The sequence below is a fragment of the Trachinotus anak genome, unplaced genomic scaffold (genome assembly GCF_046630095.1).
Source record: "Trachinotus anak isolate AG129_WGS33_773 ecotype Australia unplaced genomic scaffold, CSIRO_AGI_Tana_v1 ptg000008l, whole genome shotgun sequence".
Lineage (NCBI taxonomy): Eukaryota > Metazoa > Chordata > Actinopteri > Carangiformes > Carangidae > Trachinotus > Trachinotus anak.
In genome coordinates, this window is record NW_027273859.1 from 21,606,908 (window position 1) to 21,633,490 (window position 26,583).

The window sequence follows — 26,583 nt, forward strand, 5'->3', positions numbered from 1 at the left end:
GTAATGATTTATTTTGACATTTAATAAAGGTTAAATTAGGCTAAGTCAGCCTCATTATGAGCTGTCCACACATTCCCACACTGTGTTGTTTGGTTAAATAGGCCTGCGGCGTTTTTCCCTTTCTTACTCTGCTTTTATTTTGAAAAGTGGGATTAACATGCCTTTTTCTTTGACACACACACACACACACACACACACACAAGGCGGAGTTAGACGAGGGTCCACAGCGGTGCTTCAGCTCAGCTCAGTTCACTGTTTGTTGCAGACTCACTCATTCCCAGCGTTTGTCGGACTAACTGAGCTCCTCACGCACTGTCTGGCGTCACCGAAGCGAGAAGAAGAGGAAACAGGTCTGTAAATATGTAAACTCTGGAGTCCAGTAACAACTAGTGTTTGCACCGGGACAAGGAAGATGGACTCCGCCGTGAATTACACCGAGAAGAAGCGGTGGCTCTGCGGGCTGCTTTGGTGGTCGCTCCTGGTCGAGCTGGCGTCGGGAGGTAACAAAGCAACTTTTCCACTTTTTTTTTTTTTTTTCAATGAAAACAAACGAGATATAAACTCAATAGATGCTGCTTTCAATGACGACTTGTAAATGCGATAACCACAATCTTAACTCTGACGACTTTCCTCCGGTGTTCCAAGTTTACTGAGAAAACAGTTTCCTGAAGGCCACTTGAGATTTCCAGGTTATGACAACTAAAGTAACAAACCAAACATAATCACATACTGTTTTATTTACTGGGCAGCTCTTGCCTTCATATCTGGGCTGCAGCACTATTTCTGTATCACCATGAGTGTTCCTCCAAAAGCAGGCTTAGTATCACTTTACAGAGGATTGTTAAATGTTTTCTGTGCTTGCTGTGGAGTTACTGTAGTGATTCACAGGTCTTAAAATGTTAACCTCAGTGTGACACCCCACACAACTACAACATGTGAATGTGAATGTTTTAATTCCAGCAACAATAGAGATTCTTTTTAGCCTTTAAAATGCATGATCTTACGTTTTTGTTTTTTGTTTTTTTGTTTTTTTCAAATAATACATTTTGATAATCTGTGCATGCATGGTGCACACAGTATATGCATTGTACATGCATTGCATTGCAAGCACCCACAGATATCTAACCTTATTAGAGGCAGCAGCAGACATGGGACTGTGATGCCCACTGCGGTGGAAGAATATCTGACTGTGACAATAACACATTCAAACAAATGCGAGGAAATAGACAGCCATTGCCGCGTTGAGGGAGCTAAGGGAAAAATATGTTTTTTTTTTGTCAGTTTGTACAGCTTCAGATGCACATTATTTACATCCATGTGGGCACTCATTAGCCCGTCTGGTTGATTTGAGTCTGACCATGTGTCATCTACATTCAGTGTTCATCCAGGCTGTGCCCGTGGGGATGATCAGGAATTATTTCACTGTGACTCACACTCGCCATATCCTTCAATGGATATAACTACAGTATAGACATTTGCTTTACTGGAGTGCACCCCTGGATGTGAGCATCCTCTGTCTTCCCCTCGCATTATGAAACAAGCCTCGTCCCAGGTTTTGATAATGCATCAGCAACAGAGTGCCATGACAGCCTGCAAAAAAACCAAAGAGACACTTCAGTCAAGTTGCATCTCTGATTTGCTGTATAAACTGAGCACACAGGCAGTGACAAGTGCTGGTCTTGCCCCTTAAATTAACTGTAAGCGGGTGTTCACTAAAAGGTCACCGGCTTTGTTGTTGAGGGAGCCATTTGTGGGGAAAAAAATGTCCCTGTCGCACAGAATGTGCCCCTGCAGACACGTAGATTACAGAACAACCTTCAAACACCTCCTGTTTGTGCCCAGTCAGCTCTACGCAGGTATGTTTATGTGTGGCTGTTGTTTTCTGGCAGTCTGCTGTGCTTTTTCATTTACATACTCCCAAAATTTGTATGTTTCTGCAGCTGAGACAAGAAACATTTTCTCCCCTTACATTATCACTACTCTACAGCTTTCTCAGAATCCAGTTGCTTATATGCAAATTATGGGGAAGAGCCTTTTGTCTGAAGCAAACATGATATCATATCACTTGAACGTCACTGTGACGACTCCAGAATACAATTGAGCATGCATGTCCGGTCCATCCTTGTGAATTTAAGGGAAAAATGACATTGCTTTCCTCTTGGTTAGTTTTCGGAAATTATTCCTCCCTGTTATGTACACAGAGCCAGTCAGATGAATGAACATGACATATAAACGAGAGAGCACAATAAACTCACTCTCTCAGGGTCAGAATAAGGATAAGTAATGCTGGATGCCTTGTGCCTGTGGGCCAGTTTTTCTCTATTTCCAGCTGCATTTAACAGTTTAACAAGCACGTTACACCAGACTGAGAATTATAACTTAGGATAGACTGGACAGTTAATGATGATTACATTAGGCTCAACACACATTAGAAATGAATCCAAAAAGTACTGCAAAAATGAAAAATACTTCTCCAGCTGACTGCCTTTGTTAGGACAAAATACATTAACATTGCTTAGAAATATTTCTGTGAGTAAAACAGAGCTATTAGATTATTTTGGAGTGAACACAATTGTGCACTGACGATGGTTAGAGTCAGGGAAAGTGGGATGGAAATGTGTGAGGTTTGCTGGAAAATGTGTGACTGACTAGAAAAATGTTTATTTGGGATAAACTAATGAATGGATCTTGGTCAAAAGACGTGCACACGTGTGGATGATAAGATTAGAGGCCTGCAAGGATTAGTCAATTAGTTGATTGACAGAAAATTAATCTGCAACTTTTATGATAATCAGTTAATCGTTTTAAGTTGTATTTCAGTATGTGCCAAACATTCACTAGTAGCAGCTACTCAGTTGTTTGTCTTTTACGTTTCTTATTTGATAGCAAAGTCAACATCTTGGATGCTTGCTGGACAAGAGGTTTGAAGATGTCACATTGGGATTAAGGGAATTGCAGTTTAGTTTTTAATATTTTGTGGTATGTTGTGGACGGATTAGTCGGAGAATGGAGGAAATACTCAGCAGAGGAATTGATGATGAAAGTCATCATTAGTTTTTTAAGAGAAGCTATGTTTGCTGGGACTAAAGAGCAGTGGACTAAAGACATGTGAACTAAACCTAAACTGTACAAATTTTGAATAACAAAATATGTAAGTAAGAATTGTGACGTATATATTTTATCGAAGAAACAAATATCTTTTCTGTGTCTTCTTTAGCATTCAGTGTTAAAACTCAGTATTTGAGTCTAGAAGAGGAAAAGCACATTTGTTCAGAGGGCCATCTAAATGAAACAGAATTTTATTTAGTTGTCTGTTGTCCTGTTCTGTTGGATTCATGCAGTTCTTGTATGTAACATTTACATACAAAACATTTATATTAGCCAGTCACTTGGAGGAAACCTGAGAGATGAGGAAGACCTCAGACTTGTAGCATTTCTTTCCAGTGCTGATTGATGGTAAATTTATCATTTATAACTGGTGTTGTTGACCTGTATTTGGGAATGCCTGATTTTTAGCAGGCTGCAAATTATGGTTAACATTACTAGTGAGAATGCTGCCTTTGCATAATGAGATGTTTGCCACATTGGTGAGTTAGCTAAAAGGACAAAGCCAAATGAAACTGTTATTCCCCTTTATGCAAAAAGTTTGCTTGCCACCAAATAAATCACACTCGTTTGACTTAAATGTGAGGCACGGGCGTGATGTAATTATGTGATCTATCACCTGTCACTTTGAATCCTTTGAACAGGTCGGTATGTCTGTCAGCAAGGTGCTCCGTTGGTCTGCACAGGTTTAAAACATCTTTTGCAGACGGGCTTCGAGGTGTCTGTCGCATTTCGCTTTGTGCCTCTATTTCTTTGACAAACCGCGGACAGTCAACAAAAGCACTCGTTTTGTCACCATGAAAGCTGCAGCTTGCATATGTGAGAAAAAAACGGTTGGCATGCTGACCGTACCTGCAGGGGATGGAAGCACACACACACACACACACACTGCCTTGCTGTTGCACACAGCACAGAATATCAGAGCACTGTCAATTTAAAGGTACCTGTACTAATAAAGTGTTCAACTGTTGGTCAGACATTTGAGGTGCTTTGATAGATAAAGGTAGATTTATATGTTTTTTTTTTTCTCTCTGCAATCAGCTCCTGTTGATTGATGACTGTTTATTGACATGGTTGAAGCTAATTTACATGCTTTACTGGTTTAATTGTCTTAATTCATACTTTACAGTCCATACAGATTGGATTGATGAAACAAACGACCCATTAGTGCATTAAGCCTTTTAGGAGTAAAAACAATGCATTAACTCACACTAACTTTATCCAGCTTCGCCAGTGACTCACTCTAAGCCATTAGCAGCAAGCTGCTCTTGCCCCTGGGCCATGATGAGCTCCAAATAAATCAAATGTGGAGTGGACATGTTTCTTCACAGAGGCGAAGATTTGTTAACCTTTGTATATGCGTGGGACTCTGGAGCTCATTAAAAACTGAACTGGTGATGCCTGGGCATGAGGGCTTGGATGAGAAAGCTTCAGAACATGTTAGCTTAGATTACAGGGTGATGTGAAATGGCAGGGAGGTGAGGTAGAAGAAACAGCTGGGTCCATCCACCACACTGTTTCTGGAACACGGGGCCACAGACAATGTGGGGATGTCAGAGCCTTTCATGTTCAGGTTGAAGGTTCCTGTCAGGGCAGGGCAGGCCCAAACATGTCTGACTCCCTCCGAGCCACCTCCACATCCACTGCCTCAGTTTGCATACTGCTGTTGTGGCATTAAAGTCAAATATCTTTAAAATTTGTATATGTCATTAGCAAAGTTTTGGACAGTCCATGAACAACTTTCTCCTAAAGTTACTAACGAGCAGAGACATAAATCGGCAACTCTGCCGCAATATACAAGCAGGGGTTAAGTTTCATCCTTAATGTGCTTATTATTCCATAGGTAAAGCTTTAAAACTCATAATTGTACACTTGTCGTACTTGACTGCATGTAAATCATTATGGTTGAGCGTATAGAGTATAAACACAACTGGCCCACCAGGAGGGCTGAGCTCCAAAGAATCTTACAAGTACTTGTTTAAGTTAGGTGAGGTATAATTTGTGCACAGTGTGTGTCATAAAGCTCTCTCTCTCTCTCTCTCTCTCTTTCTCTCTTTGTGTATTTCACAGGCTCTGCTCCACTTGTAAAGAACAAGCAGGATGATAATTAGCCTGGCTTTTATATCTAAATGTCACATGTTGGCTATATTAAGACCACAATGCTTGACTTGACTTGCTCTGTGTTTGCTGGAGTCACTGCTACTGTACTTTCTGTTCCTCATCTCCCTCAAACTCAGCTCAGATTGAATGACTGTGATGCACTGATTTAACTGACTGCCAAAGACAGTCAACACCACATTCGACCATATACGTCTCCCTCTTTTTCTCTCTTTCTTTTTTAAAAATCTGTCTCACTCTAATGTCTTTTTTTACAGCTTCCTTCTATGGCGACGGCTTTGTACAGCTCAAGGCAACAGAGGCGTCCGACCATAACATGCTTCGCATTCGCTTCCGAACCTCCAGCACCAATGGCCTGCTGTTTCTCGCTGCCGGCCAGACCGACTACTTACTGCTAGAGCTGCATGCTGGTCGCCTGCAGGTGGGTACATCCATGGCCCCAGCACATGAGCATATGTGTGCAAGCATACATTAGCACACACACGCATGCACATATGCACATGCATACAGCTCTATGCAGATGCATGTGCTCGATCACATACACACTCACAATAGATATGTGCACACACACTGAGCACCGTAAGCAATGGTTCCATCTCAGTTGACAGTGTCAGTCTCTCAACACAGTAACACAAGCAGACAAGCCTGAGTGTTAACTCCATACCAGTCACTTCTTGTCAGAGTGGAAACGAGGAGATAATGAAAGCAGTCAGATCTGTGTTTTTTAATGTCTTCAAATGAGTGAGATCATTTTTCCCTGATCACAGGGTAAGATACTCTGCCTCTCACACCTGTGTCCAACAAAGTTCTTGAATTATCAAACATTGTTAAACTAATCATTGTTCTGCTCATGTGCTTGTGTCTGCTAGTACTGCAATCACTCCATGATATATTTAATGTAGGGTTGAAACTAACTAACTAATTATTTTTATGATTGACTAATCATTATTATAAATTAATTAGCTTATGAAATGTCAGCACATTGTGAAAAAATGCATGTCACAATTTTTCAGTCCCTAAGGTGATGTCATCAAATTGCTTGGTCTGTCCAACTAGTAGTAGGAGTGAGCTGCCGCCACTTCACCAGCCAACTAGGGGCTCAAGTAGCAATGAACCAAATGTGAAACAACAACAGCCTTTAAAGCTTAGTCAAATGGAAAGCAAAATGTAATTGGTTTTTACGTAGTTTAAATTGAAATAAATTATCTAGTTATTTAAAAATTATGGATAATTGAGGTGACTAGTTGTATTTGATAATGAGAAGCTCAAGTAAGAGTGTATCTACTTATTTCTGAAGGCACTGAATTCCTTAGCAGAAGAAGCTTAAATTCTGCACAATTAGAAACTTGAATGTTAAATTCAAGAGAAACTGTGAACAGCGCCACATACTGCCTCAGTATTTATAATAGAAATAAATATGACATGTACTGCACGACTCGGCAGGCTACTTCTGATTTAAATACAAAATATGTTAACCATGGGAACACAAAATTGAGGATGGGTTTGTGTCAGGAGGCACTATCTTCAGCCCACAACACAAGCCTTGCTGCGAGGATTTAAGGGTAAAATAAACTTGTTCCTTCAAGACTGATTCTAAAGCATCCTGTAAGCAGCCCTGCCAAACTTAATCAGCACACAGAATGGACAGATGTACTGTAGAAAGCCTTTTTCTAAAATGCAGACACATTCATAAGAGACACAGGAAGTCCTGAGATATGCATTGTAGCTTTTGTGCATCAAACCTGAGAAATCCTTGTGACTAAGCTTCTATTTGTGTTAGACTTGTGCTGCTGGGAATAAATCATACTGACGACTGTGTTGCATTGTTGTACTTCAGTGAGCACGAGGAGTGAAAGGCTCGTCCCTGTTCCCTAAACTGTCACAGGTCACCAAATAATTTTTTTGTTCACCCACACAAGTTTTCCTCGGGCTCGGGATCTCATTCCATTTGAGTCAGACATGAGTGTTGCTCCCTGGAAATCCATGCATGAATAGCAGGGACTCAGCAGCAAGCCTTGACAAGCATGTCATCTAAATGCAGCATTAGTTTGAGATGGTGACATGATGCTCTGAGGACATGCTGAAGGCAAAGAGATAAGAGTCCACTTCCTGCTTTGAATCACAGACAAAGCTCACTGTTATAACAGGTGACATCACAGAATAGCAGTCTAAATCATGTGTTTCCCTTTTCGGGTATCATGGTGTCTATAATTAATCATTTAATTAATATAAGTTGTAATGTCATAGTTTATATAGACAATTATTTCATCTGACACAGTCAAAATATCTGCATATTATTTTTGACTTTGTAATGCTATAGAAATATTTTATACATGTTATTAAAATATTATTTTTAACAATATTGTTTTCATGATCATACTAAACAGTTGCAACCTGTACATGCATGTTTAGATAATAGTCTACAGGCATGGTAAAGGCCTGTGATGCTTAGGCACAGCAGTCATGTCAACATGCTATCATGATTACAGTGACAATGCTGACATGACTATGTTTAGTAGGTATAATATTCATATAATAGTTGACCTAATGATGGCAGTAGATGAAAAGTTAAGGGATCAGTCAACACAAGTCATTCTAAGGATGGGATGAATGTCTACCAGATTTATTGGCAATCCATCCAGTAGTTGTTGCCACATTTTAATCTGAAACACAAATGCCAACCTCAGGGTGGCACTAGGGGAAGAGTTAAAACATCATCAAAATCATCAGGATTTGTCCTCAAAGAACCAAGAACGTCTATACAAGATTTTGTACACTAGATGTTTTGATATTTCACAGGATAAGTGAAAACTTTGACTTTTGGCGTAAGATGTAAATTAGCAGATTAGAGAAATCAGTTGGCTTCATCCTCTGAGGCAACACAGACATCTGTGCCAAATTTAATAGAAATCCATGCAATCATGGTTGAGACATTTCTCTAAAACACAAACTAATGTTAATTTTAGAGCAAGAATCAGGGGATCAGCAAAATCTGTGGGCTTCATCCTATGGGGACGATGAATATCTGTACCAAAATTTCATGGCAATGCCGACGATTAAAACAATTTTATTTGATATGGGGCATCACAAAAAAAAGAGCTATTCTAAGTGGATAAACCTCAATTTAGATTGAATTACTGCTTAGATAGCTAACTAACTAACATTTGCCTTATATTCCTGTGATATAACATATTTTATAATTGAGTTGTTTTGTTATTTGTCTTAGCTGAAACTGGACCTTGGATCTGGGGAGCAAGTGTTACAGTCAGAGCGAGGCACCCAGCTCAATGACCTGGCTTGGCACTCTGTGGAGGTCCACCATGTGCAGCACAACATCACTCTGACTGTAGACAAGAACTCTCACACAAGTGTAAAGATGCCAGGCTCCCATCATGATCTCAACATTTTGGATGGCCTCTATGTTGGAGGCTCAGGCGGCCTGGACAGACTATATCTCCCCAGAGACCTGATTGGATTCAGAGGCTGCATGGACAATGTGGTCTTCAACGAACATGACTTGCTGTCATCCCTAAGGCCATATACTGGATTCAAGAATGTCCATGAGGTGTCGTTAGGCTGCAGTCCCCAATTCTTTGCCACAGAGGAAGACCCTATCAGCTTTTTCAGTTCCAGGGCTTATATTTCTTTTCCAACCTGGAATGCCCAACAGGAAGCGGTATTCAAGTGTGTCGTGCACACTTCAGCCAAAGAGGGAATTATGTTGTACAGTTCAGCCAGAGATGGGGGCTTTGTGGCTGTGGAGATTCAAGAAGGCTTGCCAGTGGCCATTGTTGGAAAAGCTGGAGCCAAAACTGAGCTTCGTTCCCTCACATTTATCAATGACAGGAAATGGCATTCTATCAAGTTGCGTTTCAGTTCTAAAACCCTTGAGCTAACTGTTGATGGAGAGATGGTGAAAACCAGCATTAGCTCTCGTTCAAAGGGGCTTCAGCTCAAAGGTTATCTTTTTGTAGGAGGTATTGATGACAGCACCAGATCAGAAGTTAGAAAGGTGGGGCTTGTCTCTGTGTCTGGAAAGCGTGTCAGAGGAGGTTCCTTCAAAGGATGTTTGAAGAACATTGAAGTCAGTGGAGTGAAGGTGGGTCTCTCTAGTGCTGTAGTCACCAAAGATATCTCAGTTGGTTGTGAGCCAGAAAAAGAACCAGAACCATCAACCACTGTAAGTCCAACAAGCATTCCAGGATCCCTTTTTCACTTGGTGACACCAACACCATCATTTCACATGTCCACCCTCGCAAGGGGCTTGGATAGAAGGTATGGCTCAAATTTTTTGCAGCTGAAAAACATTGTGGTGCAGGAAGGTGGTAGAGCATCTCTTGAGGCCAAACACATTAAGGTTCTCTTGGACTTCAAGAAGCTTGGCATTCGACAGTCTCAGATTATGTTCCGAATTCGGGAGCAACCAATTCGGGGTCAGATAAGGCTTGATGTTGATCAAGACCAAGAGGAGAACACTTTCAGCATGTTGGATCTTTGGCATGGACGAGTGATGTATATCCATGGAGGGTCAGAGGAACCAGATGACTTCTTCATGTTTTCAGTTTATTCTAGCAGTAGAAAGCAAGTGCCTGATTATCTGAAGGACAACAAATTGTACCAGTACAATATTACTGTGACACCAACCAACGATGCACCTGAATTGAGTCTCCCTGAAGGAAATCTCTTTGTCCTGTTGGAGAACTCAAAGAAACGCCTCACCACAGATGTATTAAAGGCCATAGACATTGACAGCAGCTACACTGACCTTGTCTTTTCTGTGCTTGGGAACCTAAATGCTGATGCAGGATATTTGGAAATTGAAAGCAACCCTGGTAAGGCAGTGACCTCATTCTCATATTTAGATTTGGAGGAACTCAGGGTGTACTATGTCCACACAGGGGTTAGAAACTCAAGGATAGTTCTTAGAGTTAGCGATGGGGAAAAGGTCAGCAACACCGTGGTTTTGAGGGTCATGGCTGTAGCGCTGGAGTATAAGATTGCCAACAACACAGGCCTTGAGATCATTCAAGGAGAGACAGCTATAATTGGTTCAAAGCAACTAGCTGTCCAAACCAACGCTGTGAAACAAGTTGTAGATGTCCGGTATGATATCATTGAACCCCCTCAATATGGAGAACTCCAGAGGCTTCACTCAAGTGGTGAATGGAGGCCTACTGACTCATTTTCTCAAAGACTTCTAGAAAAAGAGCGCCTGAGGTATGTTAACACTTTTCAAGACATCCAGACATCCAATGCCACTGATTACTTTAAGTGCAAAGTTAATGTGGCTGCAAGGACAACCACTGAACTACTCTTCCCAATAACTGTGAAGTGGGTGAAATACCACCTTGTGAGGAACATTATGATAGACTTGGATAAAGTTAGGAAAGTAACACTGGACTCAGAGCATCTTTTTGTCGCAGCTGAAGGTGTAGCCCTCTCAGAGGATGACCTTTATTTTCGGGTTCTCACCATACCAAAGAAAGGAAAACTCTTGCTCGACAACACAGTCTTGAGGAAGAACTCAACCTTTAGCCAAAGAGATGTGACTGATCTTAAAGTACATTATGAGCTAGTTGACAGGCCTTATGAAGATACAAGTGACAGGTTCAAATTTCAGCTGGTTTCCAAACATGCTCAGTCTCAATACTATGATTTCCAGTTTTCCATTAAAGCTGATGTCAACAGTGTGTTTATGAGAAATGATGGACTCTCACTTCTGGAGGGAGAAAGTAAACTTATCACAAAAGATGAGCTGTTTGCAGAGACTTTGAGTACAAAGGATATGTACTACACAGTCATAAGCAGCCCCAAACATGGAAAGCTGGCCCGTATTAGTCAGTCAAATTCCAATGCGAGCTATGACAACATCTTAACCTTTAGTAATAAGGATATATTAGAGGAACGGATAATGTACATTCATGATGACAGTGAAACAACTCAAGATGAGTTCACTTTCATAGCCTCCACCAGCAAAGGGTTCAAATCTTCAATCTCAGAGGATGATATTGGCTCAAAAGAAGGATCGTTCAACGTATCCATTAATTTAGTGAATGACCAAAAACCAGTACGTGTAATTGATAAAGTCTTCCATGTAGTAAGAGATGGCCACCGGTTACTCACTTCAGAGGATTTGCGTTATCATGATGCAGACTCTGATTATGATGATGGTCAGTTGATATACACTCGACGTGGAATCCCGATGGGAGACCTAGTTCTGGTTAATGACACTACTCATCGGCTCTTCCAGTTTCGACAGAAGGATTTGGAAGAAAAGCGAGTGCTGTTCATTCACAAAGGTGTGAGCACTGGCAGGTTTGTGCTCTTTGTCTCAGATGGAAAACATTTTGTATCAAGCCTTTTAGACATCAGTGCACACGACCCTTTCTTAAAGGCTGGAAACAACACTGGCTTACTGGTTCAGAGGGGCCAATCAGTAACCTTTTCCACCAGTAATTTTAGTGTCATATCAAATCTAGACATCAGAGAGGACAAAGAGGTAATTTTCAAAATGGATGTGGCTCCTAAGTATGGAAGACTTAATTGCAATGAAACGAAGGTGGACTCGTTCACACTGTCTGACTTAAAGGATGGGCGGATCTCCTATCAGCATGATGACAGCAAACATCTGTCAGACTATTTCAATTTAACTGTGAAAGCAAAAGGCTTTCAATTTGCAGAGAGGATCAATGTAAAGGTTTACCTGGAAAGTCATCAGAGGCCACCCATTGTGCTGCATCACAACACCTTACTGGTGGAAGAGGGAAAACCAGTGAAGATCGACGAAACTAAACTCGAGGTGAGTGTTTCATAAGAGTTTCTGTGTGTGAGAGGGGGCTTAATAATTCCAAGTCAACAATGTTCATGCAAATTTTATTTTGGTCCAAATAATGTCTAACTAATGTTTTATATTCTTTATTTTTCTCTGGTGGGCCTTAATCCTCTCCTTTTAGACAGATGGAATGATGTTAAGAAGAATAATAATAATTATGATACTGTGCACATAATGATAATACATACTTGTTAATTCTCAGTCACATATTTCATTAGAGACATTTAAGGTTAAGGACTTTGTATCCCTGACTCCAAAAACATGTAATTAAACAACATGCATCCTTTTATAATTATAGTAACACGAGGGAAAAAATGTTTGGCAGACAGTGTAAATTATAAAAGAACAGTATCACCATAACAGATGACTTTCATTGTCCTGGTTTTTGAATTTGCTGAAAAGGTAAAACTGACCCTGTTTGTTTTTTTCATTTTACAATGATGTCATATTACATAAAGAGAAAAATGAAAACTGAACTTTGGTGACACATGGAACATTTCAAGTTTAAGCACTGACTATGTTTTGTGATTGTTGCAGGTCACTCACGAAGACAACCTGCCATCTGAGATTGTATTCACAGTCAAGGTAGCCCCCTCTCATGGCTTTCTCCGGCGTTTTGTCGAAGCGGAGGAGCGCCACATCGGAACCAAACAATCCCCTGTCAAGACGTTTAACCAAGAGGACATTAACAATGGGAACATCCAGTACATGCAGGTGGAGCCCAACGAAGTCAATGACACCTTCATCCTAGATGCCACTAACGGGGTCACTGACGTCAGTGACATTAGGATGTCTGTTGACATCATCCCACGCCTCATCCCGCTTCAGGTCTCAAATTTCACTCTGAACGAGGGCGCTTCCAAGGCACTGACCCAGGATGTGCTCAAAGTCACCAACAGACACTTTTCTGGAATCAACTTCCTGTACAGTTTGACTGAGCCCCCGCAGCACGGCCACATTGAACATTCCCGACATCCCGGTGTGTCCATAACCTCTTTCACCAGGAGGCAGGTGAGATATTCTCACAGACACTCCTATAGTTGCTTCGGAGAAATAGCAGCGGACTGGCAGGTGGATTAATGGATTAATAATTAGATTTAGTGTGGCAGTATATTTTATTAATTAAGATGAAAGTGTGTTTTCTCAAATATGGCTCATATTTACAGGGATTTTTGCAATGCTTCCAACATTGAGTTTTCAAAAAATCTATATTTATAGATTTATGAATTATATAAATATATATTTTTATTTATATCTATGTTTGAGGTGTTTGTAACCTAAAAATCCCAAATTAAATTAAAACAATAATAAGTATCACCCTCCCCTCATTCCCTTCTTCTCACCCTACATGCGCTTGAATCTCTTGTTTTGTTTTTGTCCCTAAATGCATTTCACGTCACAGACTAAGAGAGTATAGTGACCTAAGTGTCATAAAATATTAGTGTTTTGTGCAGCTGTGTTTTGAATAAATCTTTGCTGTTTTAGTTTGAGGTTGTCCCCTAATAATTTCCATGATCTCTAACCAGGTGGAGCATGAATTCATTTACTACGTCCATGACAGCAGCGAAACCTTAGCCGACAACTTCACTGTGATGGCCAGTGACTCAGGCCTGAGGAAGCAGAGTGCAGCCCAGACGGTGTACATCCAGGTTACAGCTGTCAACGATGAGCCTCCTGTTATTACAGCCAACAGGGTCCTCAGGGTGAGTCTGCACTGCTCTATATTTAAACTGTGGACATTTTTTTTTTTACTAGCAGGTCTGGCACCATGGCTTACTGTCAGGCAGTTTTCATGTGGGCAGTGTTGCACGTTGCCATGGCTGACTGGCTGGATGAGGAAACTATGTTTGCTATGTGGAGGAGGGTCGAGGGGGGCTGGCAGCACAGACCATGCGTTGACATATATTTTGGAGACACCCGGGACTTGTATGGTGTTTAGGTGTTACATTTCAAACATATTCCTCTAGTATTGAAATATGTCACTGCTTTTTGTTGGGTCAGTTGCAAGCAACACTGCTTCAGTGAATTATGTGTGGAGCTACTACTTTACACAATCCGGGTTGACTGGAAATGATTTCAAAGGCGTCTTATGAATATGAAAGACTTAAAAAATAATACCCCAGATTTTACGAGGACATACGGTCCTGCTGCTGGGAATGTGTTGCTTGAATTTAATCCATTCGAGAGCATCATCATAGTGTTGAGTGGCATTACGGCATGGCCTGGAAATAGCAAACACTAACTATATGGCCTCAGTTTGGTCCTGTTTTCCACTTCACTTCTCGACCAAAATAGATTGCATTTACAACCAGTCTGTGAAATGCAGTTCTACTTACAAACACTCTGAATATGTCTCTTGTAAATTAGACAGACAGTGTTGTTTATGCCCGTGCGCTGAGCAGTGCTGAGTTGTGCTCTAACAGCTTTAGTGGCTGGAGTTGGGGCAGGTCCAGCTGGAAAGAGGGGCTGAAGTATAGGCCTCTATTGTGTGTGCAGCTTTGCCCCAAATGCCTCAAATTCCTCTGGAATCCTGCAGACTCAGGAAAGAGCGACTTCTGAAATTTACTGCACTGAAGAACGTCCGGGAGCCAGGTGAATCAGAGTAGTTTTAACCGGAGACACTGAATACCTTTTGAGAAAGGTGGTGTTTGTGAATGTTGGTGACAGTCACTGAAAAACTGGTCTGCACATAATGATGATGAGTTTAATGCAAATGTGATCATAAGTCATTATGTCATGTTTTACCAGAGGGAAACTGGGTTCTCAGTGTCCACAAGGTGGCTCCCTGCCACTACACATCATGATTGGTCTCAAACTGTGGAAGATTTGAAGAGATTCACAGATTTTCTTACAACAGACAGACAGAGGTACAGGGTGTATTTCCTCATACAATTTATTGTACAGACTGAAACAGTTTTGATGTTTTCTGAATTAATATTTAAAAGGACTCATCCAATTTTTATTTATCAATCTGCCAAAGGGATTATTGTTACATGTTATATAAGCTTAACAAATGCTGATTAAACTGTAAGACAGCCCTGCCAGAGGATGTCTGTCTTAAAAATACAAATTATTATAATTTTTTCTAATCAAAAATGAAACAAAGCAAAACAACACAGATCGCCCAGTTATTTAGGTTTAAAAAACCTTATTGCATTATGCCAGCAGACAATGTGAGTTATCTGTTTATACTGCAGTATCTGAAAGTACAAATGTCTTGAGTTTGTAGCTTGTATTTGTGTCAGTACTGACTATGACACATGATACATTTGACCTGTTTCTGTTTTCCAAAGTCTGCGCCAGACATCTAGATATAATGCCATCAGAATGACACATCTCAGCAGTGGTGGTTGTTTAAGGTGGTTCAGGATTTTAAGTGGGACTAAGATTCGCTGAGTTGTCACATAGAGCTGTGAGTCTCACAAAGTCAAGTTCTTAATTGTTTGCCATGAGCATTTATCTGTCTGAGACAAGCTGAATGTGAAGCAACATGAGACATTTTTATTTATTTTGAGCAGGTAAGATAAAAACCACGAGCTTATTGAAACTCCTCAGCCAATAGACATGAAAACAGTTGAGGTTTGGCAGTCAAGACTCACAGGAATCCAATAAAAAGAGGTGAGTGAGGTGCAGTTTGTTTTGACTGTTGTCTCCATGACTAAGGCTGCAGTCTGATGAGCACCCTGTCATGTTTGAGGGAATTGATTTTCACTCCTAGGGGCTGTTTGTGCAAATTGATCTCATGTGTCTTGTCTTTGAATTGGTGGCGGCGCCCTGATGCTGTTTGTCAGAGCGATCCTGCTGTGACTTCCTGTTACATGGGGGATTATTGGAAGCGTAGTCATTTCCTGGTAGGGGCAACACACACTTAGATTTGTGGCAAGTGTTCTCATAGGAAGAGAGATGGGACCAGTATGATATGGTTTACAGGTGCTGATTGAAAAAAAGATCCCCATGCTTCTGTTCCAGTAACATCCAACCAAGTGAGAGACCAGCTCACTGCCAGTTAGTCATTCAGTGAATTTTAGGGCCATTTAGATTCCAGTGTCACCCAGTGTTTAGTAGTTTGAAACGGTAAAACCCGGCCTCAGATATTCTAACTTCTAACTTATGATATTTGTGATCTGTACATTCCTCCAGCAAGTGTTATTTGTTGTTGTAGCCACTTCCCTTCACCCTGCAAAGTGCAGTTTTGCACTGTGAGAAATGTATCACACAAAACAACTTCCAGAGAGCAGCAGAGAGAAGTTGACAGTAAAAATACCTGAAACTTAGCCAGTGTGTGAACATTTGAGACGTTACTGTGATCACACCCTTTCTGAAACATGCCACATATCTTGTGGTTGCATACTATCTTGGTATGACCCACTAGAAACAGGAACTGTGCACTCATGAAAATGACTGTTTGTAATTTTTTACAGTACATAAGAAAGCAGACTAAACCTAACAACATTTACTGTGAACTTTAAACCTGTTATAATCAATAGTTTTATTTCAAAAACAAGTCAAATGCCTACATGTAATGGGAACATTGTCCCTCATGGTTGCAAACCTGCAGTAGTTATTACTCCTCTGCGGTCCCCTCAATGCCACAGAGCATCTTAACATCTTACAGCTCAATGTTTTTGTTTTCCAGCCCATGACTTCACGGTTTTTGTTGACTCTTGCTGCTCTCACCAGCCTCATTTCCGCTGGCTGTATTTCAGTGAAAAAGCGCTAAAAGCTTACTGTTCACACTTAGACACACAAAGACAGCTACAAGCTGATGAGGATAGTGGGGCATTTAGCAGCTCAATTCAGGTTTAACCATGGATGGCTCAGGGAATTAATTGTTCAAACACTCTGCTCTACATCCAACTGTGTTTACAGCCTGCGTTTCTAAGTTTAGTCCCGAGATGCCCTTCATATGTTCATTATGTCGTGTCATTATGTGACTTGAGTGATGCTCAGAGTGACATAGGTTGTTACTGTCTCACCATCTCTAGGTGCCTCAGTTACAGATTATTTTCATGGCAGTATTGCTTCAGTGGATGATGAGCAGTGGAAAATGACCTGGAGGGAGGAAAAAGAGAGAAAAACATGTGAAATAGCCTTGAAGCTGGACTCACACCCACAACATCCTGGGTCCATTGTACGAGGTGATGAATGACAAGGACACATCAGCTGTTTCTGGCGGTCTTTTATGTCTCACTTCCTTTTCAGTTGTATCATATCTGTGCGGAGAGTAGGTGCATTTAATTAATGGGAAAAAAAGTACCTTAGATATAAAATTCTGTTCTATACTCAAGGCAGTTTAATTGGATTTTTTGGGGGAATACATGCATAATGGGGATGTAATGACTAGCAAACGGAAATAAGCTTTTAAATAGCAAGTTTATTGTCCCATCGTATAAGAAAAAATGACAGCTGTCAATCAAAGTAAATGTCAGATTCGTGGTTGGCTGTCAAATACTGTTAGCACCTTCATCATGAGCCATGTCGAACAAAGCATCTCTGTTCCTGGAGGTCTATGTCTTCATGCACATCACAGATGACGCCTGTTGCCCTTGTCCATCTTGTGTCCAGGTTTGGGTGTCCTCGGTGACAGAGATCAGACCAGAGGATCTAAGGGCGCAGGACCAGGACACACCCCCAGAGGAGCTCCAATTCATGGTGACCCCACCAAGCAACGGATACCTGGCCCTGAAGAGTGCCCCCATGAAGGCAGTGCTCAACTTCACCCAGGCACTCATAGACCAAGGACAGCTGTTGTTTGTGCACAAAGGTAACATGTGTTTCCTGTCAACTACTGAATATACTTGCACTGCCTGGACAAGAAAGTTGAGACTGTTTTTTTTAATCATCCATTGTAATAGTTTTATTTGATTTGAGTTTGCTCTTATTTTATATATATCCAGTATAAAACAGATAACAGAAGTGAAACAGGTGGTAGAGGAGAGGTCAGGAAGCTGGAGACTTGTACAATGGCCCCTTAATTAAAAACTAAGAAGAACTCTTAAAGACGATTGGTAAAATAATTAGTGTTCAGTTTAAATGACAACAACATGTCACCACAATAATATCTACAGTATATTCTGAAACATCCCTCTCTTTTTGTGGAGCTGGATATTGAAGAAGAAAAGATTATAGAAATTTAAATGGGGTTAATTCAGTTCTTATTATCATTTATCAATTTACGTTTATATTGTGTTGTCATTCTGTTGTCCAAATGAATGATTCTGAGTAAACTGTAATTGGAAATTAACAAAAGATTAGATGTTTTTGTTTTCCATGTGTGAAGTTTTGTCTAATGTATTTATTAACAGAGGAACACTAACCACTGTATATATATGTGTATATATAATATATATATGTATATATATATTTATATTTATATTCTTTTTAATGTTGTGACATTAATTCCTATCATGATGCGAGTCAGTAAAACCTGTAATGAACTTCTCCACATGTGGTCAGCATTTATTCTCCTGCATGATCTGGATTTATTGCAGTAAAGCCAAATGTATGTACTTCAGCCAAGTTTTTTTTCTCCATTCATGATAACTTGTTTTTGTTCTTTTTGCATCAAGTCAAGTCAATTTTTATTTTGTGCAAAAGCACAACAGAAAATATCTCATTATCGCAATATCGCATTTTTCATATAGAGCAGGACCATAGTCTTTATAATATTGATGATAGAGAGCCAACAATTTCCCACCATCAGCAAGCACCTGGCAACAGTAGCAATGAAAAACTTCCTTTTAAGAGGCAGAAACCTTGAGGGGTTGGCCATCTGCCTTGACCGATTTGGCAGAAAGAGAGAGATAATGCAAAGATGATAATAATAATAATAATAATAATAATAATAATAATAATAATTGTAGTTTTGGGAGCAGATGTTGAGCAGGAAGCAGAAAAAGTTGCCGCTGACAGTTCCCACTGTTTGATTTGTCCTCTGCTCATCACCCTGCAGCCAAAACAAGCAGCAGCTGAAACAATGTGGAACTTTCTTCAATAGCCATGAAATTACTTGCAGCTCTGATTCAGTTCAGACAGACTGGTCTGACAGCCAGACTGGAGGTGATAATAGTCTGGAAATGTGATGTGAACCAGGTGGATAGGGTCTGTCGGCGTTTGATAGCATCGGTCTCAGATCAGATTTCTGCTGACTCCTGATTCATATCTGCTTTTTTCTTTGCCTGTGCTTGTACCACCAGCAAAGGTTGTGATGATGGTGTGTAAGATACTCACCCCACCCTGTATGTTAAAGAATTTCTTTTTCACACACACACTTTTACACACATCTATGCTAGTATAGACAATTGATTTTGATTGAGTAGCCCCTTATTGACTCAGACTAAGAATTTTTAGCTTGCACTGCAGTTATTTGGAGACAACCATCAGGAGTGCTGATCGTTACTTTTTTTTTCCCATGTATTTTGCAGAAACCAGTTTTGTAAATTTGCTCCAGCCAAGAACAAAGAGAGGACTTGTCCTCACAAAACGAAACTGCAGTTGTTCTTTATTCAAAGCAGCTGACAGAGTCTTAACAACATTCCCTCACAGACTTCTTGACGGTTTAATGTTGTTGTCCTGTCATGTCAAGGTGCCATGTCCGGAGGATTCAACTTCCAAGTCAACGATGGTGTGAACTTCGCCCCCAGGCAGATCTTCAGCATCACTGCCAGAGCCTTAGTCCTCAGTTTAGAGAAAAACCGTCCACTCAAGGTCTTTCCAGGTAAATCCTACCCTCTGAGTAGAGTCATGTCATATAAGGATAAGCCTGGTGTTGTTCTATATTTTTATTATTGTCAGTAACTCATGAAAAAAACAACAGTGCCCTGGCCCATCTCAAAATATCTTTAGCCTTCTCTGCTCTGTGTGCAGCACTCAGCTCCAAGACACATAACTTTAAAAATACGTCACAAACACATAATAAACACTTTACATCATTTCCTAGAATGAGATCACAAGAATTGTTGGTATTTTGATTTCTTTTGTATAGTCTTTTGTGTCATGATGAAACTACACAGTCGTGTCTTTAAAGGAAGTGAAACAAGGTATTTTTATCTGTCACAGTCTTCCACTCACACAGACTCTTTTTAGTTGTTCTCTACTAACCATGAGTAAAGTATTGATTTCCTCTTTTTTGTTTCATTTTTTTCTTTTTTCTTTTTGTAAGGGCTCAGTTGAGGAATTTATTTTTGTGTGCGTGTATGTCTTTTTTTGGTTTTGTGGACAAATTTTAGTTTTATTCTGACAAAAAACTCTTTTCAAGAATAAAGTTCTAAATTTACGAGAATAAAACTCACACTGGACAACAGTAGCATCACACCTCCGCCACCCATCTCTACCTCCATCACAGTTGGTTTTGTGGTCAGGTCATTTTGTATGTGAAATGTACACTGTACAAAGCTGTTGCTCCTACATTGCCCCGTAGGCAATGAAGCAGAGAAATTAATAAGAGAACATAAAGTATGTAAAGCAAGTAAATTTGTGAGTTTCTTTCAAGTAAATCTACCAATTTAATCCCAGAGAATATCTGAGGGTATTTCTTATAAATTTACCTTTTCTTTTTTTATCTACAATGGCCCTAATACATCGTAACTTTCCAACGGCCAAGTCATTACGTTACCCAAATACCAGACTGGTGATGTCTTCATATTCAGCATGCTACTTTTAATACTCAGGAGCTAAAAATAGGCTGACTCACGTCTGTGTCTGCAAAAACACATCTGAGATCTTTTTCTGAGATTTCCAGTGTTCCGGTTTGTGAGGTAGGAGGGAAGAATATTGTGAGGGCAGCAAAGTGCCAACTGGCACGCTCTGCTGAGCTTCCCAGCCACAGGGTGAGTGTGTACTTGAAAAGCTTTGCCACTGTCTGTCTGAGGCAGCCCTGTTTGTGCTTTGTGCCAGGCGGGACAGGGAGAGGGGGGCGGGATGGGAGCTTTAACTGACAATGAAGGGTTTTGATGGGGTGAGAGGGGACATGAAACACTTTAACACTGTGGTGGGAAGATTAATGTTTTTCCTCCTTGCAAAATCCTCAAATGTCTGGATGCCTTCTGTTAAACTGTGCAAAGACTCCTCACTAAATGGTTGCATATGTCTCATTAAGAAAACCAGTGTTTACCTGAAAGTATTCTGACAGTGAGCCATTGTGTTGCTGCCTGCAAGTACCACAAAAGGGATAGTGTTAGGACACATTTTCTTCCAAGAATATACAAATTGAAGTCTTCAACACAATGCATTGTTACTGTGACATTGCCACAGTGGGAAAGTGTTACAACAACTGTTAAGTATATCACTATACACTTTCAGACAGGCTTATATTGAAGATATTCACTGTGTTGCAGTCTGGTTTAAACACATAGAAGTGAAAGAAGTAGCTGTATAACATGAAAAGCTATAGCTATGAGCTATAAAAGAGAGTGAGAGAGCTTTAATATATGCTCTTTTATAGCTCTATAGAGAACTATAAAATATGAATATTGCTGCATTCATCATTATCATTTTATAAATGAATTGTTATCTCATAGGCCACTTCAGACAGTGAATATCTCTGTTTGTGCAGTAATAATGTTTCACACGTTTGTCTTATCAACAATGCACGAGTTAAGAAAAAGTATTTTGGCGGTGTTACATGTTTTGATTATATATCTGTTTACTGGCATCAAGAACAGCTGCACAAATATCTGACAATATAGGAGAACCCATCTGCAGATTTAGTGCATGATAGGTTTTTATTGTGAAAAGGCAAGAAAGCCAGTCTCCCCCTCTTCCTCTAGGAAGAAAATTTCCCATGAGAGACTGACAAGTCTCTTTCGTGGGAGTGCTCACGAAAAGTGATGAATGAATTTCACTGTGCTTTGACCCCTCTTTCCCTCTATCATTGCCTTCCATCATTTATCAGCAGTCTTTTTTTAGTATTCTCACAATCTTTACTGTAGCAGAAGGATTATGAAGATCTATGTAGTTCATCTTACAAAGAAAAGACGCTCTCAGTAGTGAGGCCCTGTCATCGTGCACAGAAGATGTTTCTCCTTAGGTTTTTCCCAAGTGGAAGATTTCTGCGCCTGCAAGGAGCTGATCCACTTTTAATTTCTTGTGTGGATTTTATGTAACACCCTGCACTGCAGTTGGACAGTGCCGTAAAAAGTCTGTGATGTCTGCACTGCAGCTTTAATTTGACACATCAAAGGACTCTCATCAGTCTATTCCAGACCTTGCTTTGCATAATTTGGAGTCAAAAAGACATGAAACGCCTCCAGAGGGGAAAACTTGCTACATTTGACGCAGCCACACAACAGTTTTAACAATGTGGTCATAGCTTAACTGAATACCAGATAGAAAAACACAGTTGTTCTTGAGAGATACAGTTTCTTGATCAATAATCCAAGACACTCCTTCGGTAATTTTCTTAATTCAGTTTTATTCCTTTCCTCCAGGCTCATCTGCACTAATCACAAATGAAGATTTACAAGCAGAGACCAACGACATAAGCAACACTTCCAGTCGCATCATTACATTTAGTGTGATTAGGCATCCTAAACTGGGGCGACTGGTGACAAGGCAGCCTGATAATTCAACAGTAGACATCTCCACTTTCACACAAGATATGGTGAGTGAAAAGCTGGAGATATCAACACTTTTCTCTCAGTATATTTTAAAATATAAGGGATGTGAATCAGAGTAAGATTGAACATCGGGGTTCCTCCATTCATGTGGAAAGTTGCCAAATTTCCACAGTATGAATAATAGATATTCTGCATCCTTATTCAGGAAATGGACTTTGTGCTTCTTGAGCTGAGTGGAACATGTAAGGCTTTTATCTAATCAGTTAGATAATTCACAGTTAAAGCTGCGATGCTTCATGTTCTATATTTACTGCTGAGCAAAGCAGATATAAATTAGTGATGAAATCCTATACACACTGTAGTAATGTCTTTCAGAATAGTGAAGCGTTATTGAGGCCAATGAGCCATTTATATGTAGCTGATTAAACGATCAGTTTACTTTAGGTATAGCTAATCTGCTGCTGTTGGGCAAAGTTGTTGATGTGAATTTTTTTCCTGAGGATTTTTGGTGTTTCTGTACCTTAGGTGGACAGGAAAGAGGTTATGTACATTCAAACCCCCATTGAGTCAGTGGGCTGGGAAGCCATGGACTCCATGACCTTCTCTGTGGCATCACCACCTGCTTCTCTGGACAGCCAGACCTTCAAAATGGACATTTCTTATGAGAATACTGGACCTGAACACAACACAGTCCTGCTTGCAAACAAAGGTATGAACAAGAGTCTACAGCCATGCTAACAGTTCTGCAAGGCTATACTTAGATATAGTAGTGCTCTAAGCTAAATGGCAACCTCAGCATGCTAACAATAAAGAGACTTTTGTTGCCACCCAGAGCTACAGACTATGCTCTTATTTATGTTGATTTATTACTAAAATGTTAAACAATATTATTCTTGGTGCTTTACTTGGGGTTTGCTTGGGGATAGGTGCTGAGGTTACAGAAGGGGAGAGTGTCATCATTGATGAGTCCAAGCTTGATGCCACTAACCTGATGTCCAGGCTGCCAATGCCTCTACGGAGCTCCCATGAGGTCTGGTTTCAGGTAACATCCCTGCCTCAGCATGGTGTCATCATGGTGGGTGAGAGAAACCTCACCAGAGAAAAACCTAACTTCTCCCAGTTCATTATCAACAAATATGGTATCACCTACAAGCACGACAACTCAGAGACAACTCGTGATTCTTTTGTCTTCAGTGCATGGATAAATCCTAAGGGCAAAACAGCACAACACCCTCAAGATGACAGTGATGTCGTTGAGGAGCGTTTTAACATTACAATCACACCTGTGAATGATCAGCCACCTGTGCTAAAAACCAAAGCTCCAAGTCTGAGGGTGGTACAAGGAGATACGGTAGCCCTTGGGCCTGAGAATCTCAAAGTTGAAGACTTAGACAATCCTCCTGATGATATTAAGTTCTCTGTGATTAGCAAACCAAACAATGGTTACCTAGCTCTTGAAGAAAGTTTGAATCAGTCGATAGTGGCCTTTACCCAAGCCCAAATCAATAACAGAAGCATCTATTTCATCCATGATGGAAGCTCTGCCTCGGGGGTGTTCTATTTTAGTGTCACAGATGGTCATCATAAACCAATATATAAACTCTTCAACCTAGAGGTGTCAGAAATCACTATCTCTCTGGTCAACTACACTGGATTGACACTGGAGCAAGGCAAGACTTCAGTATCACTGACGCAAGATAACCTTTCTGCTGTTACCAATGGGAAAAACAGCACCGTTCACTACCAGATTACAAGGCCTCCAAACTTTGGTAAACTTCTGAAGGACAACCAAGAGGTTACACAGTTTGAACAGGAAGATCTACAGGCTAGAAGGTTGTCCTACCATATGATCTCCCTTTCCTCTGAAGAGGACAGCTTTGAGTTCACTGCCTTCACTTCGGAAGCAAATCTTACTGGCCGACTGCTTAACATAACTGTTACACCTTTGATCAAGGTTGGTAAAGGTGTGAGGATTCCCAGTGGGATTGCTGTCAAACTCAACACTAGTTTTCTTAATGTCTCTGAACTGGCTAATATAAGTAATAGTGACCCTGTATTTAAAATAATCTCCCATCCTAAGTATGGGAAGGTGGTTCAGACAAAAACTAAAATGTCTAGGAAAGCTGTACAAGCTGAGTCCTTCACCTTTCAGGAGGTGATGCAGGAGAAGGTAGCCTTGGAGCTTAATACCAACATGACTGGAGTTCAAGAGCTGAATGACTCACTGGTGTTTCTGTTGAAAGCCGATAACATTCAACCTGCTAAAGGGGAGTTACACTTTACAGTTGTGCCATATGACCCAGCACTTTTTCCCACCACAAAGAGTCCTGTCCCAACCACATCATCTGTTCCTCAGACACCAATCCAGACTTCCAGAAATGGAACTGCTTCACCATTCCTGTCTACAGTTTTCCTCTCCACCCAGCAACCAAGCAAAAACCAGCAAAAGTTCAAGGGGCGCAACCGCTGGGGAAACTCCAACAGAACTAGCATTTTCAGTACGACGCTTGGCAAACCAACACGTGGAACGGATGACTTGCCCTTTAGAAACACACCAGTCCGTGTAGAATCTTACCCTCAGAAAACCTCCAGTCCGCTCCTGGTGATCTTACCACTGCTGGCTCTACTGCTGCTTGTAATCATCTTTGTAGTCCTGGTTGTCTTTCTTCGACATCACAGGCAAAGAAAGCAGAGCACTGCTGCACCAAAGGAGCCACCTTCCACTGGTCTTCCAAGCAGTGAGTCCTACCAAGGCCAAACCCATAGGAGCACAACAATCCCCACAGTGACTGTCACGCCACTGAGCCCCACTTGCCCAGGAAGCCCTGTTCTTGATCGATTATTGGTGTCAAATCACAGTTCAGGTTATGACACCATTGATTCGAACATGCTCATAAGTTCTTGGAGCAATGGTTCCCCTGCAGCATCTTCCCAAATTATTAGAACCGCTACTCCCACTCTTCAGAAGAATCAGTACTGGGTATGATCTTCCACAAACTGACTTCTAGTTATATGTGTTGGAGAATACTGTTACAGGTTTTGATAATGGATTAAAATGTGGTTGAGTACCAAATTAGTCTGTAATTAATTATTTAATGAATTCAAAGCTGCATTAATCAATATTTTGTATTAAAACTGTCTCACATTACAGTACCATGAGTGAGGTTTCACTTTTTGGGTCAAGAGTTGTTGGAGACTAAACCAGAGCTAAATGCTTACCATTTGGCCAGAAACAAAGCACCAATGGGATAATAAGGTTGCTCAGTTTCTCCTGGAAGTGTAGTTGTTTGCTAACAATTTAAGCCACAATTTTATATGGCCATAATCCTGGACAGCATGTCTAGTAGCTTGTTTTTGAATTTATCTGCCCCCCGATGGCCAAATATTAATTCATGCAGCTTTAAAGACAGATTAAGGAGAAAACCACTACGGCCAAAGTCCTTTGCAATACATTCATTAGAGTCAGGACAGATTTGAGCTCTTTTTGAGTGGCACAATCCATTAAAACACTGGTTAACAGTCTAACACCAACCACTGCTATATATTCAGCAGTGGTGGGACAGACTTTTGGTCATTGAGCATTTACAAAGCAGTCATCATTGTGGTGAATTATAACCTATGTTTGGTGCCTAATTTAATCAGTCAAGTTGTTGTCTGGTCCTCATGCACATTGGAGTCCCTCCCATTATGGGTCATGGTCATTAGAGCAGGAGCTGATACAACTGTGAATTTCTAAGATTGACACTGGTACAAAGATGTATTGTCTAAGGATTTCAATTGATTGTTCAGATTTTATATTGTTGTTATGTATTATGTATTTCAGCATAACTTTTTGTAAACTCAGGTATTTTGTTAACAGTCATTTACTCCATGTCACCTTTAATGAGGGTTGCATGTCTTGTCAATAACAGGTCTTTGTTTAACATTTCAGGATTGCATATTATAAAACTGAGAGTTTTTTTTTACAAATGC

General features: G+C 40.5%; 1 protein-coding gene across 1 annotated transcript; it reads left to right on the forward strand.

Annotated features, from left to right (window-relative positions):
* The first annotated feature begins 120 nt into the window (after positions 1-120).
* On the forward strand, positions 121-25,788 carry cspg4ba (chondroitin sulfate proteoglycan 4ba). Its single transcript, XM_071483474.1, has 10 exons — positions 121-500; positions 5,481-5,644; positions 8,450-12,022; positions 12,593-13,066; positions 13,582-13,758; positions 17,621-17,819; positions 19,641-19,772; positions 22,483-22,655; positions 23,137-23,320; positions 23,538-25,788. The coding sequence occupies exons 1-10, from the start codon at positions 413-415 to the stop codon at positions 25,595-25,597; spliced, it is 7,224 nt and encodes a 2,407-aa protein (XP_071339575.1). The 5' UTR covers positions 121-412; the 3' UTR covers positions 25,598-25,788.
* Positions 25,789-26,583: the final 795 nt, after the last annotated feature.